Source organism: Gallinula chloropus, assembly GCF_964237585.1.
Source record: "Gallinula chloropus genome assembly, chromosome: 20".
NCBI classification, from domain to species: Eukaryota; Metazoa; Chordata; class Aves; order Gruiformes; family Rallidae; genus Gallinula; species Gallinula chloropus.
The window spans coordinates 12,157,578-12,176,994 of NC_140105.1; the positions used below are offsets into that span (position 1 = coordinate 12,157,578).

Genomic DNA, 19,417 nt, shown 5'->3' on the forward strand with positions numbered 1-19,417 from the left:
CAAATTGCACAAAATGTTTATTGTTAGTCTAGTACATTCATTACCATATTGACTAGAATACAGTCATTCAAAATCTTTTTGGCGAATTGGAATTTTTTTAAAAACCATTTCAAACAGTCCCGAAAGCAACACCATGGAGACCTCAACCACAACACACAGCCCAGCAATACCTTCACTTCTCACTACAGAAAACTACCTGTATTTTAGTGGTTTTAACAGTACTGCGTTTAAACAAAACACATGAACTCACAAAAAAGTGGAAAATATTAAAATAGACATAATGTTAAAAAAAAACTGAGGCATCCAGATGTGCGACTCTCGTACTGGGAATTCATCACCCGCCCGGCTGCTCCTCGTGTGCCTGCCGGGGCGGTTCACTAGTCTGCTGCAGTGGTGCCGTTTCTCCCACCGCCTGCTGACACCGCACAGCAATTCCCCTCCAATGCCCTGGATTTAAAGCTTGTCCCTCTTGTAAATCCCACCTGCAACCCTCTGGTGCAGTATTAAACTCCCCTATCTTGCTACTTGTTGTTTGCAGACAGGCAATATCCAGAACAAAATCTGAAAAAGGCAACACGTTTTGGTTTTGTTTTTCAATACTGACATGAAAAAGTGAGTAAATTAGAAAAAGGATAAAGTCAATCTTAATATAAGACATTCATTATACAGTGGGACAGCATACAAGTGTCGGGCAACCAGTATTACAGGGACTTTCCTACATCTGGTCATTTAATGCACATGTTCTACAGCCAGGTCCTGCTGCCACAGGTGGGTTTCTGCACATAAAGCCAGCGATGCAGCTGAAGATCACTCTGACCCAGCACTAAGTCCCAGAATGCCAAGTGAGTTCTTCAAGGACTTGCTGAAGAACCCATACCCATGAGTTCCAGCTGGTCAGCAACTGCCCTGTACTTGCTGCTTTGACCAGGATTTCCCAGCAGAACAACCCCGGCAAAAGTTGGTGGGAACTGGTTCTGCTGGTCAGTTTCTATCCCTTTGAAAATACCAGCCTTAATATTACAGCACCGGTGTAAGTCTACAAGTTCTGGAGAAATGACTGACTGGTTTGGGTAGGGGGAGAGCAGCTGCCCACCCTCCTCAGTACTGCTGACCTGTGGTAAATCAGCTGTCATCCCTCCGCTGCCCGGCCAGGCGGCACGGAGCACAGCTGGGAAGCGCCAGGAGAAGCTCGTGTCAACTATTTCTTTTAAAGCACTTAATTTCCACTCAGATGAAGCAAAATTCAGGTGCTAAGTGGTACTGTAGATGAGCAGAATGCTATCCTGTTAAAACTCAGCAGAATCACATTTAGGTTTTAGTTTGTAAAAGTGGTTATTACAATTACACTTGTAATACAAGCTGTAGAAGAGGTACAAGTCTGCTTGTCAGTACAGTATGTGGAATGTAACCATTTCTTGCAAGAGTTTGCAACATGAGGAACTGCATAGATGACAGTTGTGTGTTTTCAGTTCAATAAATGTACTTTTAAAGTTTACAAAAAACCATAGTAAGTTTCTATAAAAGTCACATTATACCAAGATAACGAGTGGTAAAAGTGGATTATTTGTCTGGGATTCACGTTTAATAAATGACTAGTGGCAAGGTGAGAGTAACCAAGTCAAATTAGGAGAGTTACATTTTCACTATTGCACTGACTTCACCATTTGAATCACTAATTTAGAAAAATTCATGTAGTTAAAAATCGTAACATTACACTAGAATACAAAATTTATTTGTAAACATCAGGTAGCCAGTTCTACTAACATGGAATGGACTCTTGGTACTGCAGTACAGTACCGTGGGCATTTACAGCACTTGCCATGTGAGGGGCAACTGCAGGACACACACAGCATCAGTTCACAGTAATTGTGTTCAGAGAACTACCAAAGTCAGTGCAGCTTTTCTGTGCAACTTTCCAATCTCCCCGAATTCCTGAAGTCAAAATAATACTGTTACAGAGGCCAAGTGCAGATGATTTCTCTTTTAAAATATCTGTATCTCATAAGTGACGAATTATGTCTGCAGGACTTCTGTAAAGGTACTTCCAAATGGCATAGTAATGAACAGCAGCTGCTGTGGCCACAAACACGTGCCAGATGGCATGGGCAAACGGAATGACTCCATCGCTCTTGAAGAACACCACGCCCAGACAATATATCAAACCTCCCCAGGCGACCTCCTGAAGTCCTTCAGTGTTGCTCTGTCAATTAACAAGGAAAGATGAGTGGTGGAGTGTAAGCATCACAAGGGTATTTTATGCACCAAGCAAGCTGGTTGTCAACTCAGAACATCTTGGATGTGTCAGGCGGACAAGGGAGAAAACCAGTATATTGATATTGTGCTTTGTGAAGTGTAGTTGTTAGTTCTGTGTCTCAATAGCTCTATCTTACTGTAGAGCTAATAGCTGGGTAACTCAAGAATTCAGATGAGGTGGGGTTTTGCTTCATACTCATTAGCAGAACAGACAAGACATTCAGAAAAGGAAACCACGTTACTGTGTGTAAGCACAGAGTTTAGTGCAACTCCTACTAGTTGGATAAAGCATCCAGCAAGGTTTTGCTGTAGTATACTATATACAGTCTATACTGTTAGAGTTTTACTGTAGGTAATAGTAAAACATTTGAGGTGGACAGGATGGAGTAAGATTCTTTACATATTCACCAAGAAACCTTTTTTTTTTAAAAAAATAAATCTACATCCCAAGTGCTGACAGATCCAAGTATAAACCCTACCAAACCCATGCACTGCAACCACTTCTCTACTGCCCCCTCCTTCACTGATAAAAAGAAGCCTCTAGTAAGAGACAAAGTCTAACTTTGTTGCCTCTAAGTCGTTTTCAAAGAGGCAAGAAAAGGGTAATTTTGAAAGGGTCGATTTACTCTCCCCACATCTTGGTTCAGACCACAGCACCAATTAGGTTAGATTTTCCAGAGAATTCTTACCCACACCAAGAAAAAGGACAACATGTTATCAGAAGTCCACTCCATTCTCCTAAAGACAAAGCTTCTTTCCCAGTTTTAGTGGTGAGCATTAAGGAATTTCATGAAGAGTAAAATTTGAAAACACTCCTTGACAGGCTAAAGGTACTGCACATCTTTAAAATTTTTACTAAAATGGAACTGGTTGAATTTTTTAGGTCCCATGTCCTTTCAGAAATGAGGGTCTTCCCAGGTGAAGTTTGGGATGGAAGCTCTCTATCTAGACCCAGTGTTCCAGACTCAACGAAACCAGGTTACATTTCATTGAATGTAAACTAAGCCCAAGATACAACTGACTGTATTTGGTTCTTCTACAGAGAGGATTTACAATTATGGCAGCCTAAAATTAACATATTTTCAGAAGAAGGAGTGCAGCACTGGAACTTCAGCTGGTTATAAAAGGAAAGCTGGTGTGTTTGCAATGCTAAGGGTCACATTCCTTACCATGGATGTCACCACCAGAGCCGGAGAAAATCCCATCGCTAAATAGAAAAAGAGTTCAACGATCTTATACCTAAAAAGGAACAATTTGAGCCATTTGAGGAGGTGTGCAAGAGAATGAACATTCCTTCAACAGTAAAGGAAATATTTCAAACATAATGTTAGCATGGGTCCATTAAACTATTCAAAAAGCTCCCGTGCTTATATGCAACTCATGTTTTATAAGAAAGAGAAAGCTAGGATTTCTCTCTACATGCTACATTGCAGGCAACACCTTCTCTAAATACTGCCAAATGCAGTCATTTGCTTTAAGTACTAGTGAGAATAAAGCACTGACACTACTGCTCATCTCTGAAAAGAAAACCAGTTGGGTCCTGCTTCCTGAGGATAAGGAAGGAAAGCAGGCTCAAGAATTCGAATCTGAAACCCAAGGACTTGCACCTCTAACAAAATCAAGAAAGCAGCAGGAGTCAGTAACCATCAGTGTACAGATATATATATAAAAACAACAGAATGTTGCAGTATAATCTACACAAAATGCACATAAGTTAGGGGCATAAGGATCACTTAACTGTTTTCTTACCTTACTCCCTTGTAGCAAAACTTAAGAGAATGGTAAAACTGGATACTTTCCTCCCACCCCTTTAAGAGCAGGTAAGAGTATCACCTAAAGACACATTTATGACAGGGTGAATACAACTATTTTCTGATAAGATGTAAGTCTGCATCGTGCTCATCACTTATTTTCACTGTTTCAAAGCTCTTACTTCAGCATGTGAAAGGCTGGACACTCCAAACACAAGAAAGCCCCCATTTTTTAATTTCATTTTAAAGTTAAATGCAAATAAAAATTCTTACTTTTCATGGTAGAGAAATACATAAACAGTTCCCCCAGCAGCCATCAGCCAGATAAACCAACGCATGTGAGACGCCAGAGGTCCAAGTTCCCGTAGATTTAACCTGGAGGCACAAAGATTTCCAGAGACAGATGAATGAACAGGCCTCAGTGACATGAGTAGTGGGGCTTGACAAAATTAGTCAGAGCTGTCACTTAGCCATGATGGGGGAGAAGACATGTGGATGTTCTACACAGGGAGACCAAAGGTGTGTTTGTGGTGATGAGAGGGGTGTTTATGGGGTATGTGGAATATAAGTAAGTTCCCTTCTGCTGTTTTCTAGTATGACTTTCTGTTCAGCAAATCCCAGGAGATTACATCATGTTACATTGTGCAATGCAGGATGTGGTCTATTGAATCTAAGAAGATCCCTTTAGATTTTGTGAAGCTGCAATGATAAACTGTTTATACTGGAAAAAGATTGAATTCTGAAGCTGTGCTTCAGATTTCTTACCATGGTGCATATGAAGCTGCAATGAAGACATAGATCATCATTCTGTCACACATGTGAAAGCAATGCTCCATTGTCCTAGTAAAAAAGAGAGAACACACTTCAGAATTACTTTGGGGAAATTACCATCAGCTCCATAACCTCTTAAAACTATCCAGATGATTTCAATTTCAGGAGGTCATTCAGGACATGTAGGAGTTGAGCATCCTTCCATTCCTCTCCCCATCTCCACTCCATCACACATCCTGCTCTCTGGCAAGGAGGCAGAAAGCTGTCACATCAGTTCTGCCTAATCCATAAACAATTACTATTCAGTGACTACTGGTTACATCCAATTTATGGTCCAGACCTACACAGGAGTGAGGACAGGACCAAAAAAACCCAACAACAAACCCCAAATAAAGCCCCACACCTTAGTTTTGCTATTGGCTTGCTTCCAAGAAGGCTTTCTGATAGTTAGCTGTGCTCTGCATACCATAGTCCAGATAGGGTTCTCATTTCTGCAATGGGTGGATTATGGATTATAACCATCATGCCCTTAGATTATGTTTTTCCAATGGAACTTCTGGATTAAGGAGCCTGGAGAAACACCTATTTTACTTGCAGAGAGGCAGCAGACACTGTGTGTTTGTTTGGATATCAGCTTGGCTTGCTATTTCTTCCATCAGAATCAAAGGTGATTTTCTCATGATGCAGTACAAGGCACCACTCCAGCCTTCTGTAAAACCATTCTGTTGACCACCCAAGAAGCACCACACAGAACAGGAAAACACATCACCCTACACAAGAGCTACAGCCATACCTTAGATGACTCTTCTTCCAAGAAACAATATGAAAGACTGTGGAGACAATGAAGAGTGCACACAGCCCCACGCCATACATCCAGGCCGTTATCCTCTCCCAGCGATCATCCGAGAGCCGGTGGAGAAGGGCACTGCCCACAATCGCAGGAACAATGAGGAACTAAGAAAACAAAAGGCCTTTGTTAAGTCTTTATGGCAGCCAACACAGCATCACCCACAGGACAGCAACGGCAGGGAGATAACACAGCAGTACACCCGTGTGCCCAGCCTAGCTGGGGCGAGCTTTGCAGCTGTTTATCTGCCAACACACAAGCTCCAAGACCTCAACAATATCTCAGACACCTGGGTTATACCTGTGTCAGGTCTCCTCACATGGTGCTAGGCTAGGTTACTAGCTTTAGCCATGACAAAATCAGGCAAACCAAAGCATTTGCTCAGTCTGAGTAGTGGTTTTTATTTTCACCTCTGTTTTCTGTTTTAAAAGAGGTTTTGACCTTAGGCCTGGGTCTGAACCACCACTTGTGCACAGAGAGGCAGCACAGGGCAGACCAAAAGAAACTTAAATTTTAAGTTAAGAAATTTAGAAATATGCAGTTAAGTAGAAGAGAATTAAACAAAGGTTTTGCAGAACCTAGGCTTTAGATATCATAAAGTAGCTTCAGACTTCTTTTATGCACAGATTCTTAATGCACAAAGATGATGTTCTTTTAATGCACTGTATCCAAGTGCTTTCCTCACCACCCTCCTCTCAAGCAGCTTTAATTCCTATCTTCCTAAGCAACCACTGTTAGAACATCACCACATGCTCACATAAGTATCTAGGAAGTGGGCTGCAGGCTACATATACATTTAAAACTCTCCTCCTTTCCAGAATAAATTACGTCACACACCTTTGTCTAATGCAGAAAAAACCCAAAGTACCAAAAAGAAAAAGCATGTCCAACATGTATTTAAAGAAAAGAAAATAACCTGCTGCCTCAGACATCTCTACCTGTCTCCTTTCACTATGAAGATGTATCTTGGTTGGGATTCTAAGTTAAAACCTCCACATAAGTCCCCTTCCAGCCCCTCTGGTATGTCTTAAGATGTTAATTAGTTCACTTGAATTGTAAATAAGCTTCATAAGAGAAATTCTTTGCAGTTTAAGTCAAGTTTTGCATGCTAAACAATAAGGCTAGGAACAAGTAATGTTTAAACAAATGTGGCAACTCTGCTTTGCATTACAGGTTTGAGAGCTTTGAGTGCAGGTTCTGCACTGTCCTCATCCTTTACCTACTCAGAGCCTAGAAGAAACTGAGGCTGTGATCACAGCAACAGTGCAGGAGATACAGAGAATACTGAGTCAATTTGGAAAGCAGCCAGGTAATCCAGAGAGTGAAAACACCGAAACAAACAACTGGCTTTTACTACTGGCTTTTGAAGTTCATGAACTGTAGCTTCACTACTATTTCTTCCTCTTTGCAAAATTTACTACTTTTAAACCAATGGCTGTAGAGCCACAGAAATGAAGACAAGGGCATTCCCATACCCACAGAATGGAGAAACTGCTTTCACCTCTGGTCTGAGTTTTGAAACAGGACTATGGAAGTTGACCTCATGCACTTTAAGGCCAAAAATAGTCTGTGCATCTGGCTTCTCATTTATCACAAACACAAACTGCCACACACATATCCTGGAGAGCCCCCAAATTCAAGAAAGGTTAAAGCATTTCACTCCTCAGGAGATGAATCTCTCCTGTTTTCCACAGATGACATATGGATTAAAGTGTTACTGAAGCCCTTGAGACTGATTAGATGTGACAGTTTCATTTGGGTTTTGCAGGAGGCAGGAAAATGCTAAGCTCCAGAAATAGGGTTTTTTTAGCTGTGTTTCTCTAAACTGTGCAATCATGCTGGATCCACATTTATCAGTTTCCTTCCCATTTTCTGGTGCAAATGTCAGTTTTGACTAAACTTGACAGAGAACTAAAAGGTTTCAGAGGGATTATGTACCTGCAGGTGTCACGAGCACCAGTAACTGGGTAAAACAGCAAATCCCTGCTAATTCCCTACCAGGAGACCAGGCACGAGCTGCTCAAGGATTCTGCCTGGAGCTCTGATTAAAACAGTTTTACAGGACAGAAGGCCTCATTGGAAACCAGATTCCACTATTACACAGAACAACTTGCTTTTCTTACACAGTTATGCCAGCTTTTTACTAGTCTGAGTAAGCAAACAGATCCTGTTAAGCTATGATGTGTAATACCCAAATGAGCCTACAGAGTTTGTTGCCAATAATTTTTTCTATTAATGATTGTGTATAAAGTTACAGGGTTAAAACAAATAAGGAATTCTCTTATCACCTATTTCCTCACATCTTCAGATTGAAGAATACAACTACAACTGAGTAGGTGGATGAAGACCTGAATTCATCTCTTTCCTGCCTTGTCCTGGCTCTGAAGGATGATTCGACTCCCAGGGAACAGCACTACACTACCATGAGAAGGATTTATTGCTTTTTCTAAGTATTCTATTTGGAAACACTCTCCCTCTGTGCCCAATGTGCTCCATGGGAGCAAGCTAGACTAAACAAGAAATGTTTTATTATTCATTTTCTGACCAAAAAAGCTAGATTAAAGACAAAATACAGAAATGCTACCCTGCTGTTCCAGCCAACTGGATAAGGCTTCTCCAGGTACTAATGCCATACCAGGTACCATCACACAAATTACTTCATTATACCTAACATCCATCTCAAAAAAGAAATCTAGCACTTTAGTTAACAGAACAAAGAAGATTTTCTCATGCTCATTTGGAAAAGGATCTCTGGTGCAAGAACTGCATTTTAATCTTCAGAATAGAGAAGTGGTCAATCATTCCTTTGAAAGTAGGGGGGGTTTACTAAAAAAGCAGCCAGAGAATCAGAACTAACAGAACAATTGTGATTGTGCCATATCATTTTACAGCAATGACATAGCATCTTAAGTTGCCAACATTCAGAGCAGCAAAGCTAGTCACTACAAGTCACAAAAAGCTGCACACGAAGTGAAACTCTTCCAAATGATATTGTCAAACCCACCAACTTAATGTACTATAAACCAAAACTGTGATGCTCCAGTTTACTAATTTTAGCACCTTCATTATTACTTGCTAAATCAGAAATGGGGCTGGTAGAGAGATCTACAGAACAAGAGAGCAGGCAACAGTTTCACTAAGTTTTCTAGAGCAATGCTAGAACAAAATGAGACTGTGACATTACAAACCCCTTTACAATACAGAACATTAAGGACCAAAACATATTTATTTACAGCTACAGGTGGGAAACTTTAAGAGGTGGATTTGGCACAACTCCCACATGATGTATTTTGGGAAACTAACTAACAACCCCTAATGACACAAACAGGAGCCACTGCAAAAAGCCTTTAGGCAGAGCAGGATGCTGAAACAGTAACAGAAAACATCAGACATATTTCATGGAAATTAAACCCTCTGGTTACTAACTTACAGCAAAGGATCCTTCACCTATCTGGGGGTGCACAGGATACTGATACACTGTATTTTATCTGCATTTCTCCTGTAAAGACTTTTTAAAATCTGTTTAAAATGTTGCTTTTCTGTAGAACATTCACATCATATTGAGTTACTTTCTTTCTGCACACAAGGCTATGTAGTCAGCCACAATAATACCCCCTACACTTCCTCTCTGGGAAGGAGAACGTGGGAAAGATCAAGAAATCTCACAAATCCATGTATGACACTTGGAGGGAACCATGAAGGACTGTGTCAACCTCAAGCCACCTGCCCTAGAGCCAAGTACAACATCATCAATCTTCTCAAATAAGGAGACAAGCATCATGGAGTGGGAAGCCTACTGCCAACTTGGGTTGTGCAATAGACAGAGCAGAGAATCTGCTGGTATCAGGTAGAATGATGACCCCTTCTTCCATGCTCAAACAGCCTGGTAATGTTTTTTTAATATTTGTACTACTTCTTCCCATGCATGCACAAACTCAGACTGTAACTTACTTGAAGAGTAGTTCCTCCTCCAAAGAGAGTTTAAGAAACTTTTAGAGCAGTATAAAGCAAGTCATGTCTAAATTCTGACATTCTAATACAACAGAGTGTATATATATATTGTCTGATACCTTATGTATGCTAGAAAGTTTCACAATGAAAGAGCCATTCCCCCCTTAGATTTAGCTTACCTTACAACTTAAATTCTTGCAATTCCTGCTTCTCTCATACACTGTTTCCATCCTGTTCTTCTAAACACAGAGCTTTTTTTGTCTCTGTACTCAACTGCATAGCTGCCCTTCCTGTCTCCTAGTGTCTAAAGACAAATCAGTGTTTGATTTAAAGCTAAAAATATCAAGACATTTTAAATAGCCTTACTAGTTAGAAGGTAGAAGATACCTTACTATACAGTCAGCTTTTAAGTACTGTACCAAAAACCTATGCATGGGGCTTTGTGTGCCCCCCCTTTTTTTCAAGCAGCTGCCTGATCTGCCTGTTGTGTATTTTTAAGGAAGAAACCAGAAAGGATACACAGTGAGGAGTACAGCCACAGTCATAAAATACAAGGTAAGTACTTTCTGAATTATGAATAAAGCTTTGGGAAAAAAGGAAAAAAAAAAGAGGAAACATTGCCAAAATCTGTTTTATAAAAGTTACATCAATGTCTAATTGGAAACTCATACTGTAATATACCAGCAAAGACCCAACCACTTGACCTTCTAACACTTAGCAAACACAGAGGAGAAGCAAGCATCCCCACAGCTGCTTCTGTGTAACACAGTGTGCTTTGCCAGATTAGATTCCTATTTCAAAACTTTACATTTTGATTAAAGGTTATTTATTGCACACAATTTTATTTAAGGCCTAAGAATCCCACTATTATACTACATTTTATTCTCTTCTAAAAGATAAGTTAACATCACATATCCCCAGGCTGCTAGCAGCTCATGGTAGGTTTCAGCATATAGCCTGACTGTTCAAAAAGTAATTAGCTTCACCAGAAACAGCAGCATACCAGAAAATACTGATGACATCTTGGCTGTAACCTCCTGATAACAGGCAAGAATAAGACATGCCTGTTTTTCAACTAGATGAAGGCTAGAATTGCTAAGGAGTACAGCAACTTCTGCCAGATATTTTGAAATCTAACTTTTTGGCCAGAGTAAACAGGATTTGTCCAAGGATTATGAGATAAACTACATATTTGTGCTAACTAACAGAATGTTGCTTCATTCTCTAGCTAAATAGGCATATATTGACGCAATGCTGTATGTTGAGACCCTTGGCTTAAAAACATAAGCTTCAGTTAGCTTTTCTGTATGTAAACCAAGGTGATTCTTTCTTTACCAGCAACACAGAGCTATATGTTCATTAGTTATAAACTATATGCAAAGGATCTTTAAGAACAGCTCTTTCTAGAACTGAACAGTCCCATGCATTAGCTTGAGCATTCCTATCTGTAGCTCTGTCAGACATGCTGGAGATAAGAGACTGAGGGCAAAGTCAAACATACTTCAGATATTTGGAGTTAAACAGTGGATTGAGAAGCATAAGCAGCTTTTATAAAAGGGCAAATGCTATCTTAAAAACAAACACACACATTTAAGTCCTTTTCAAAGTGCCAGACAACAAATTAAACTTCCCAACTACTAAAGAAAAAGAGACTGGTTTCCTAATGGTGTCTATATGGTATAGTCAAATCTTGCATGGGCCCTTGGATTACAAAAACAAGGACAGAGTAGGATGTCTTGACAAGGGCTGTCAGCACTATTAGTGCCTCTTGGAAATTAATAGATTTCTCAAAGAATGAATTCAGAGTTATTAAGTATCAGAACTAAGCCATTCTAGCTCTTCTAGCTGATACCCAGGTGATAGTCCTACGAAGCCTTCTACTTCTGACATGGATAAATCACACAATAGCATGAGAACACAGTGTTAGGAAATCTGCCTTATAGGTCTATACTAGTTAGACCTGCATTTACTTCACCACAGTCATCCTTTCACCAGAATAGAGGAAAACCATCTGAAGACATGTCACTTTGGTGAAAAGGAATCTTGTGAAGGATCTGGAGCTCTGAGAGACTGAGAAGAGGCATTAGTGTCTACCAGCCATCTAATTCATGTTACATTTTCTGGACTGTAATAGCTGGAGCTTATATAACAAAACCAGAGGGGTTGTAAAGGTGAATACACACAGGCAAAGGGAAGTATTTAGCCATCCAAACAGGAAAAAAACCCCCAAAATCTCTGGTTTAAAAAAAAAGCTATAATAAAGGAAGTGTACTTACTGCATGTGTGTAACAGTTAGCAGCATGTTCATAGCAAGTGGGTTTGTAGCGGCTGTTTGCTGGAGCTGGGTGGTTCATGAACCTGTTGAGTAATTAAGAAGCATTTTTAGGAAAGTTAATAAACCATCTCTTTGGAGTCTCATGAAGTAATACCTCCTAGGTATTTTAGGCAGAGACATGTTAAAAGTAAATTGTACATTCTCTTAACAGAAACATAGATTAATAAATTTCTGTGAGTGCCTCTCACAGTGGGTGGTTATCTTTATACAGGACTTTGCATACAAAAATCAAATTCTTACTTCACCAAAAGCTTGGCTGGATAAAGAATGAACTATTTCCTATTTAAATTACACAATACAGACTCCTGAAATGCAGGCTTCATCATAGCTGCCAAGAGTTACAGCAATATTCCAGTTCTCTTTATAAGCAGGAGGGGATTTTATAAGCAGGAGGGGATTCAACTTTTTAAAAGAGCAGATAATGGCAGGACAAGGGGGAATGGACTAAAGCTAAAGGAGGGAAGGTTTAGATTAGATATTAGGGGAAAGTTTTTTTACAGAAAGTGTGGTGAGGGGCTGGAACAGGCTGCCCAGAGAAGTAGTAGATTCCCCGTCCCTGGAGGTGTTCAAGGCCAGGTTGGATGGGGCCCTGGGCAGCCTTGTGTAGCTCCAGGCTGGATGTTGGTGGCCCTGCCTGTGGCAGGGGGGTTGGAGCTCTGTGATCCTTGGGGTCCCTTCCAACCCAGACCATTCTATGATTCTATGATTCTCTTACACCTTGGAGCAAACCAACTTGAACCCTGACTTTCCAATTCCTATAGCAAGCAGTATTTGTGCTCGGAGCATTAGATGGCTTGGGTTTTCCTTTGGAGCTAATGCTATCTTCTTTCTGTACCTGAGACCCAAGCTACACTAGGGTGAAAGGAGACCCTAATGGTTAACTCTGAAGAGGAAAACCTTCAAGAGGCTTAGCACAGACATTCGTTTTCTCTATGAATTCTCCACCAGTACCTAACGCACACAGCCTATGCCAATCAAACCAACTATGATGAAACTGGAGAAAGTTTTCAAAGAACCTGCCAAAACAAATGTTGCATTTAACTGTTCTAAAAAACCCCACTCGAGTTGTTTCTGTGAAGTGACCTGGTTTAAATTGTGTGATAAAAACCTCAAGAAGACAGCACACATTGATACACACCCAAAGTTATGGACTACTCCAACTACCTTAGCATGGATGTGATCCCAGCACAGTCTGCTATGGAGTGATTCTCTTTCACCAACACGTTCCAGTTCACTCCAGACTATTATAAAACTATGCATTGACAATTAGTCAGGTATCCAACAAGCCAGGAACAGTTTCACAACAAATACAGAACATGCCTGTACGTTCAGGACTGAGAGCAGCTTTGTGAGCTGCATTTACATAAAGAGCTTGTTAGAAAAACTTTGGTCCTCCTGCATCTGCTTCCTGGTTTTAGTCAAAACCAGTCCTGTTTTTATGACATCCATAAAATAGTGGCAAATCTCAAACTAGGGAAAAATAGCAAAAAAACTCAAAAAAATCCAACTAGAATCTTATAGCCTGAGTAAGCAGTTACAGATTTCTGGGATATAAACCACTTTCTTTACAAATGACTTACTAAATCAGCCAGTAAAACAATTTTTTTTCCTAAATGGATGTATCAAATTTTAACAGCATTGATAGAACTGCTCAGTTCCACCATGTTTCTCCAAAACTGTAGCAATTTCAAAAAGGTTTCTACTGTTACTAATACAGAAGGATGAGAAAAACATGAATTTCATTCCCACAGTATAAAAAGTTATTAGCACATGAATAATTCCACACCAGTTAATATATTGTTAAAAAATGGCAATCCCTTTGTCAGTGCTCCCATCTCCAAGAGGATGATGACATTGTTGTCAGATACACCAGCTCACAGAGCATTTGGAAAACTATTTTGTTGCCCAGCACGCACAGCTCTTCAACAGCTGCTTCAGACCATCTCTGCATCCTGTGAAGAGGGAACACTGGGTTTACTCAGTTCTGCTTCCAAGTTAGGACAGCATTTAAAAATAAAAGCATCTGTTGGCTCAGCTGAGTGACCAGGATTAGACTCAAAGTCACAAGAAACCTTTCACCGATTACGTCTGGAGTATTATTACATCTCCCCAAAGGCCACAGTGGTACCTTGGGAGTCTCACACAGCACAGAATAAAGAAACCCAACAACTAAAGTAATCAAAGGGATAAGCTTATGCTCAGTATTAGCTTTATCACTTTTGTTGTTCCAATTTTCTAGAGAAGGTATTATCACCATCTAAAAAGCTATAAATACTTGAAAGCAGCCTGCTAATGGGACCTTCTATTATCCATTAGATGATTTTTTTCTTTCTCTTCCCATTTATATTTATTTAGCAGGAAAGATACTGGGCCTTTCTAAAGCAGTCACAACAGAGCCTGGGCTAATGTTAGATTTTAGGCAGATTTATTAACAAAAATTTCCGAAAAGTCCATTTATTAAATTAGTGAGAATAAGAAGTCCTAATAAATACAGTGTTATTAGCAGTGAAACAACACAAAGACATCCACAAAGCTATCCCTTCCCTGTTATCTACACAAAGGCTTGGGGTTTTCCCCCTTGTTTGTGCCAGCACAGGAAGGATGCAAATATTTGTTCATCTGTGTGGTAACCATAGGCTGGCAAAACAGGGGAGCATTGGGTTCCAGAAAACTTCACTTGCAAGACAGTTCAAACATTTTTTATTTTTTTTATAAGCACTTCAATGCTGATTATTTGTTTTAAAACAACAACAAAAATGGTCAGCCTTTTGAAGAGAAAGCTTTACTGGGCTACTCAGTTTTCTACTGGACATCACCATTAGTGATGCCTCACCTATCCTTCCACCTTCATGTCTGTGCCAATACCTCTGCTGGGGCATTCTGGCAGGACAGGAGGAGTTAGGCTTTACCTCTGCCTTCAAGGAAAACATCTCACACCACCCCAGAAACTACCTTCACTGTACATTTGACACTCCTGCACCTTTCCTTTCCACAGGTTATCAACTGCAACAGGCTGCAAGACCCCTGCACCTAATGCTGGAGCATCTTTACTCAGGTCATCACTCTCAGACACCTTCAGTAAAGCAAAGGTTCAGCCATTTCCCTATGCCTTTTTATAAGGCTACTTATAGACATTACCAGGAACAACTTGAGAGGAAGGACAATTTAAAAAGCATTTGAACAGGGCAGTAATTCCAGCCAATGCTTCTTGAGTTTGCTTCATTTCCTGCTCCCAGCTAATGCCTTGAAAACAGACCTGGGGTTTGAAAAGAGCTGCTCTGCCAGCACCTAGAGTAATTGGCAAAGGCAGGGAAAATTGTTTTGACACATGCTGTTTGTACACTCCTGCAGTCACACAGAGGTATGCCTCTGCAATATGAAGGCAGAGGAATCTGGATGGAGACTTATTCACAGTCCGGAGGCAAAAACTGCTCCGTTCTTTCTTAAAGAAAAATAAATAAAGAAGTCCCACACCACCACCAACGGATGTCTTTTGTTTTCTGCCACATGAATACTGCAACAGAGGGACATTGTTTTTCCTCCCAGCTACAAGTCAGGTTTGCCTCTTCTGAAAAAAGACAATTGTGAAGAATATAATCTCACCTTCCTAAAAGTGGAGACTGGATACACAGCATTCAGATACTGTTTAGTCCTAAATAACAGCTCTCTAACACAACCATTAAGGTTCTTATCAAATGCAGGACAGTCTGATAAGGTCTCACTGAACTAGACCACAATTTACAGGAAACATCTTTAAGTGAAGCCTTTTAATTCTCTAGATAATCTCTAATATATTATTTAATAGGAGCTGTTGTGAAACTGGAATAATTTCATCAGCAGATGCATAGAAATTCTCTCTCACACACACAAATACTTCACTATTTAAGATACTAACAACCTAAGATCTCCAATATAAAATATTAGCTCCTCCAATATCAGAATTTGAACTTTCTTAAATTATCAGCCTACTTGCAGCCAGCCATGAGAACAGAATGCTTCTGCACTGAACTGGGTTATGAGTTTATTTTCACCCTCTAAATGTATTCTGAAGGCTCAAGAACAACTTGAGGCCAAGGAAGTCCAAGCTTCATGATTTCACAGCACACAAACCACCTTCCCTGATGAGCACATTCCCTGTAAGTGGAAAAGGGGCATTAAGAAAGACAAAAGAGAAGCCCATACCCCTCTCCTCACCTTCCTAGAACCTTGATCTTGAAACACTTCGAATATTTAAATATTTAAAATGCTAAACACATGGACTAAGCCATCCTTTGTGAGACCCATGGTCTCAAGCTCCTGTTCATACTCAAGGAATAAATGCTGTATGTTTCACAGTGGTTCCAGAATTAAGAGGTGACAGTATTTGAGAGAGGAAGGAGGAAAAATTCGCAATGCTTTGTCTCTGCATGCAAACCAGCTTAGAAAAATAAATTACAAAAGCCCAAATCTACTGCACATATCTGCATGGCATTTACCTGGTATCACAGCAAGCTTCTACCCAAACTGCAGAGCACCTTTCCAATTCCCATCTGTCAAATTGTTCTTTGAAGCATGAAGTAAGGCATCAGTAAAAACACCAAGCACTGATAATAGCGGTTGCTCAAAGATCTGAATTTTTTTTTTAGCCTTTTCAGGAAGTAAGTTTCCTTTATTCAGCTCAAAAGGCCTCATACTTCCTTTTACCAGCTTAAAAGCACGTTACCCTTTTTTGTATCTTTTATTCCTTGTGCTTTCCAACAGCAGGAGAGGCCATTTAGACCTAATCATAGAATCATAGAATGGTCTGGGTTGGAAGGGACCCCAAGGATCATAGAGCTCCAACCCCCCTGCCACAAATACCAGCATATGAGATACTGCAACAGGGTGGGGATAACTCCACAAAACCAGCAGCAGCATACATTAAATGAGGTTACATACTTAGACACTGAAGCAATTTTTACGTTACCTAGGCTCTTTGTATTTGGTAGGGAAAAATAAATCATAAGGAGGTCAAAATAGATCAGCACTACATTTTCATCATGACCAGTTAAATAAGATGTTGAAAGGAACAAGTAGGTTTTTAAAAAGCTTGCTTTCTTTGAACAAATTGGCAGGTATTTCCTCTTTACAAACTCAGTCTATTCAGTTAAAAATTAGAGCCACGTTCCCCTAGATAAGGTATCTTCCTTCCTGGATTAGAAAATACCTAGTTGTGGTTTGCAACTCAACATAACCTCTAGTATCACTGAACAACTGAGTCACAGGAATAATTCAGATGGGTACTGAAGCAGACCACACGCTGTGCAAAGGTTTGTGTCCTTACAGCATGATACTACAGATAAAATGCCATAGCCCGGGAATCCATTAACAACTGTGGTATCACAGGCAGATTAGATCATAGAAAACGATGCCTGTGCATCCCACTGACCTCACAAAAGACTCCTCAACCTTTAGTCAAGCACAAAGGGCAAAATTTCAAGTGAAGAGAGGAAAAAAAAGTCAAACCAAGTGCTGCAGCACCTCTGGGCTCAGGGGCAGGGTACCTGCTAGCCTAACAGTCTAGGTGTGGGGTACTACAGAACCCAGTCCTGACCACGCTCGTGTTTCTGTCTTCCAACGTTATTTCCCTTCAGCTTCGGTATCTTGAGCAGGCTGGTGAAAAGCGAGCCGGGCAGCCCTACAGCAGCGTACCTGCTGAGGGAAACCATTGCAGAAGCTCGTCTTACCTAGGAGATCGCCTGCCGCTGAACAGTTACTGGCCTCGCGTCTGGACTTTGAGCAATTGGGTACCCAGAGCCCGCATATGTACACAGGAGAACCTCGACCGCCGAGTTACCCAGCCAACCGCTGAACACATCTTCGATCCGCCCCGAGACGCCTCAGGGAAGAGCCCCAGTGCCCGAGGAGGCGGTGGGGGTGCCGTCCCTCTACCCGGCCCTGCGGCGGGCAGCAAGCTGCCCGGCTCGGGAGCCACAGGTCGGGCTCCGCAGGAGCCGCGGCCGGGGCAGGCAGCGGGGCCGCGGCTGTGACACACGGCCGGATGCGTGAACCTTCACCCATTTAAAGAAGGGGAGAAGGAGGAAAAAAAACAACCCACGCGACGAAACAACACAAAAGACACGCAGAGCCCCCCCCCCCCCCCCCCCCCCGCACCCCCCTCCTCACGCCCGGCGGGACAGCTCCGCTCATCCCGCTCGCTACCGGCGATGCTGCGGGCCTCAGCCCCGTGGGTGGCGGCCGGTCCCTCGGCAGCGGGGCCGCGCCAGGACAGGCGACATCGGGCGGGGGAACGAGAGGAGCGCGGGTACCCCCACTCCAGCCCCGCAGCCCTCACGCTACCCCAGGGCCCGCCGCGGCCGCCCCGGGTCCCCAGCCGCAGCGCGCCCACCCTGCCGTGAGGCAGGCGCAGAAGCGGCCGGGGGGTCCCGGCCCTGTGGGCAGCCGCGGGGAGCAGCGTTGCGCGGTCCCGCCGGGGGACGACCCAACCCGGGGGGGGGGGGGTGTCGCGCCGCGAAGGAAGCGGGGGGAATCCCCACCGGGGGAGGGGGCGGCCTCACCTCCTGAACCTCTCCTGGAGCCGCCGCATGGGTCCGGGCCGCCCGCCCCGGCAGGGCGACGGGCGGGGGGTCGGGACGGGAGGCTGCGGGCGGCTCCTGAGGCGGCGAGGGCCGGAGTCCGGGCCCTCATTGGCGTGCGAGCCTCCTCGGCGCGCAGCGACGGCCGACGCCGTCCGTCGGCAAGAGGCGGGAGCCGGGTGGGAGGCTGCGGGCGGGCGGCCGCTTTAACCGGCGTCCCGGCTCCTTCCAGCCCGCCCGGCCCGCGCTTCCCTCCGCCCCTGCCCGCCCACAGTAGCTGGGCCCGCCGCGGCCCGCCCCCTGCGCGGCAATGGCGGGAGGGCGCGGGGCGGATGCCGGCGAGGAGGTGAGGTGGCATGGCAACGGCAGCCCCCTCCCTCGGCCGAGGGAGGTGATGGCTGCTGCCGGAGGCCCGGCCTGCCGCGGCTGCCACCTCTCTCCCCGGAGACGGGGGCTCGGAGCAGAAGCTCCGGGTGGGCACAGGGAGCCGCGGCCTGGCCGCGGGGCCGCGCCGAGGGTGGCCCCAGACGAGGAAACAGCAGCAGCAGCAGCGGGGGCCGGGGGCAGCCCGAGGGCCGGGGCCCTGCGCTTCATCCCCCCGGGGGGTGGCAGCGATCTAACGTCACGGAGCGATGGGAGATGGCGGTGAAATTTCGTCTCCACACGTTCACCCAGATGAGCAGATAGCCGCTGGCTTGGCGATGCCTTGTGTGACCTCTGCAAGCTGACAGAGCCCCTCGGCGAGGGATCCAGCGTAGGCTGAGCTCTGTGCAGCGCCACAGCCCCCAGCCTGCCCCAGCACACAGAACCCGCCCGGCCTGGCAAAGCTCTTCTCCAGCAACGTGTGGCTCTGCTGTGGCAGAAAGCCACACGTGCAATAGTTTACTCTGCTGTAAATCAAGGTTGCAGTGGCTAGGCTGCTTGCCATAGCCTGGTTAGCTATCTTGTTACCCCA

The 19,417-nt window shown here is 43.3% G+C and overlaps 1 protein-coding gene across 1 annotated transcript; it reads right to left on the reverse strand.

Annotated features, from left to right (window-relative positions):
* On the reverse strand, positions 1-18,555 carry MMD (monocyte to macrophage differentiation associated). Its single transcript, XM_084273434.1, has 7 exons — positions 18,445-18,555; positions 11,850-11,931; positions 5,569-5,729; positions 4,770-4,844; positions 4,278-4,379; positions 3,423-3,492; positions 1-2,200 (listed from the first exon to the last, which is right to left on the reverse strand). Exons 1-7 carry the CDS (start codon positions 18,471-18,473, stop codon positions 2,000-2,002), a joined length of 720 nt encoding a protein of 239 aa, XP_084129560.1. The 5' UTR covers positions 18,474-18,555; the 3' UTR covers positions 1-1,999.
* Between the last annotated feature and the right edge of the window lie 862 nt (positions 18,556-19,417).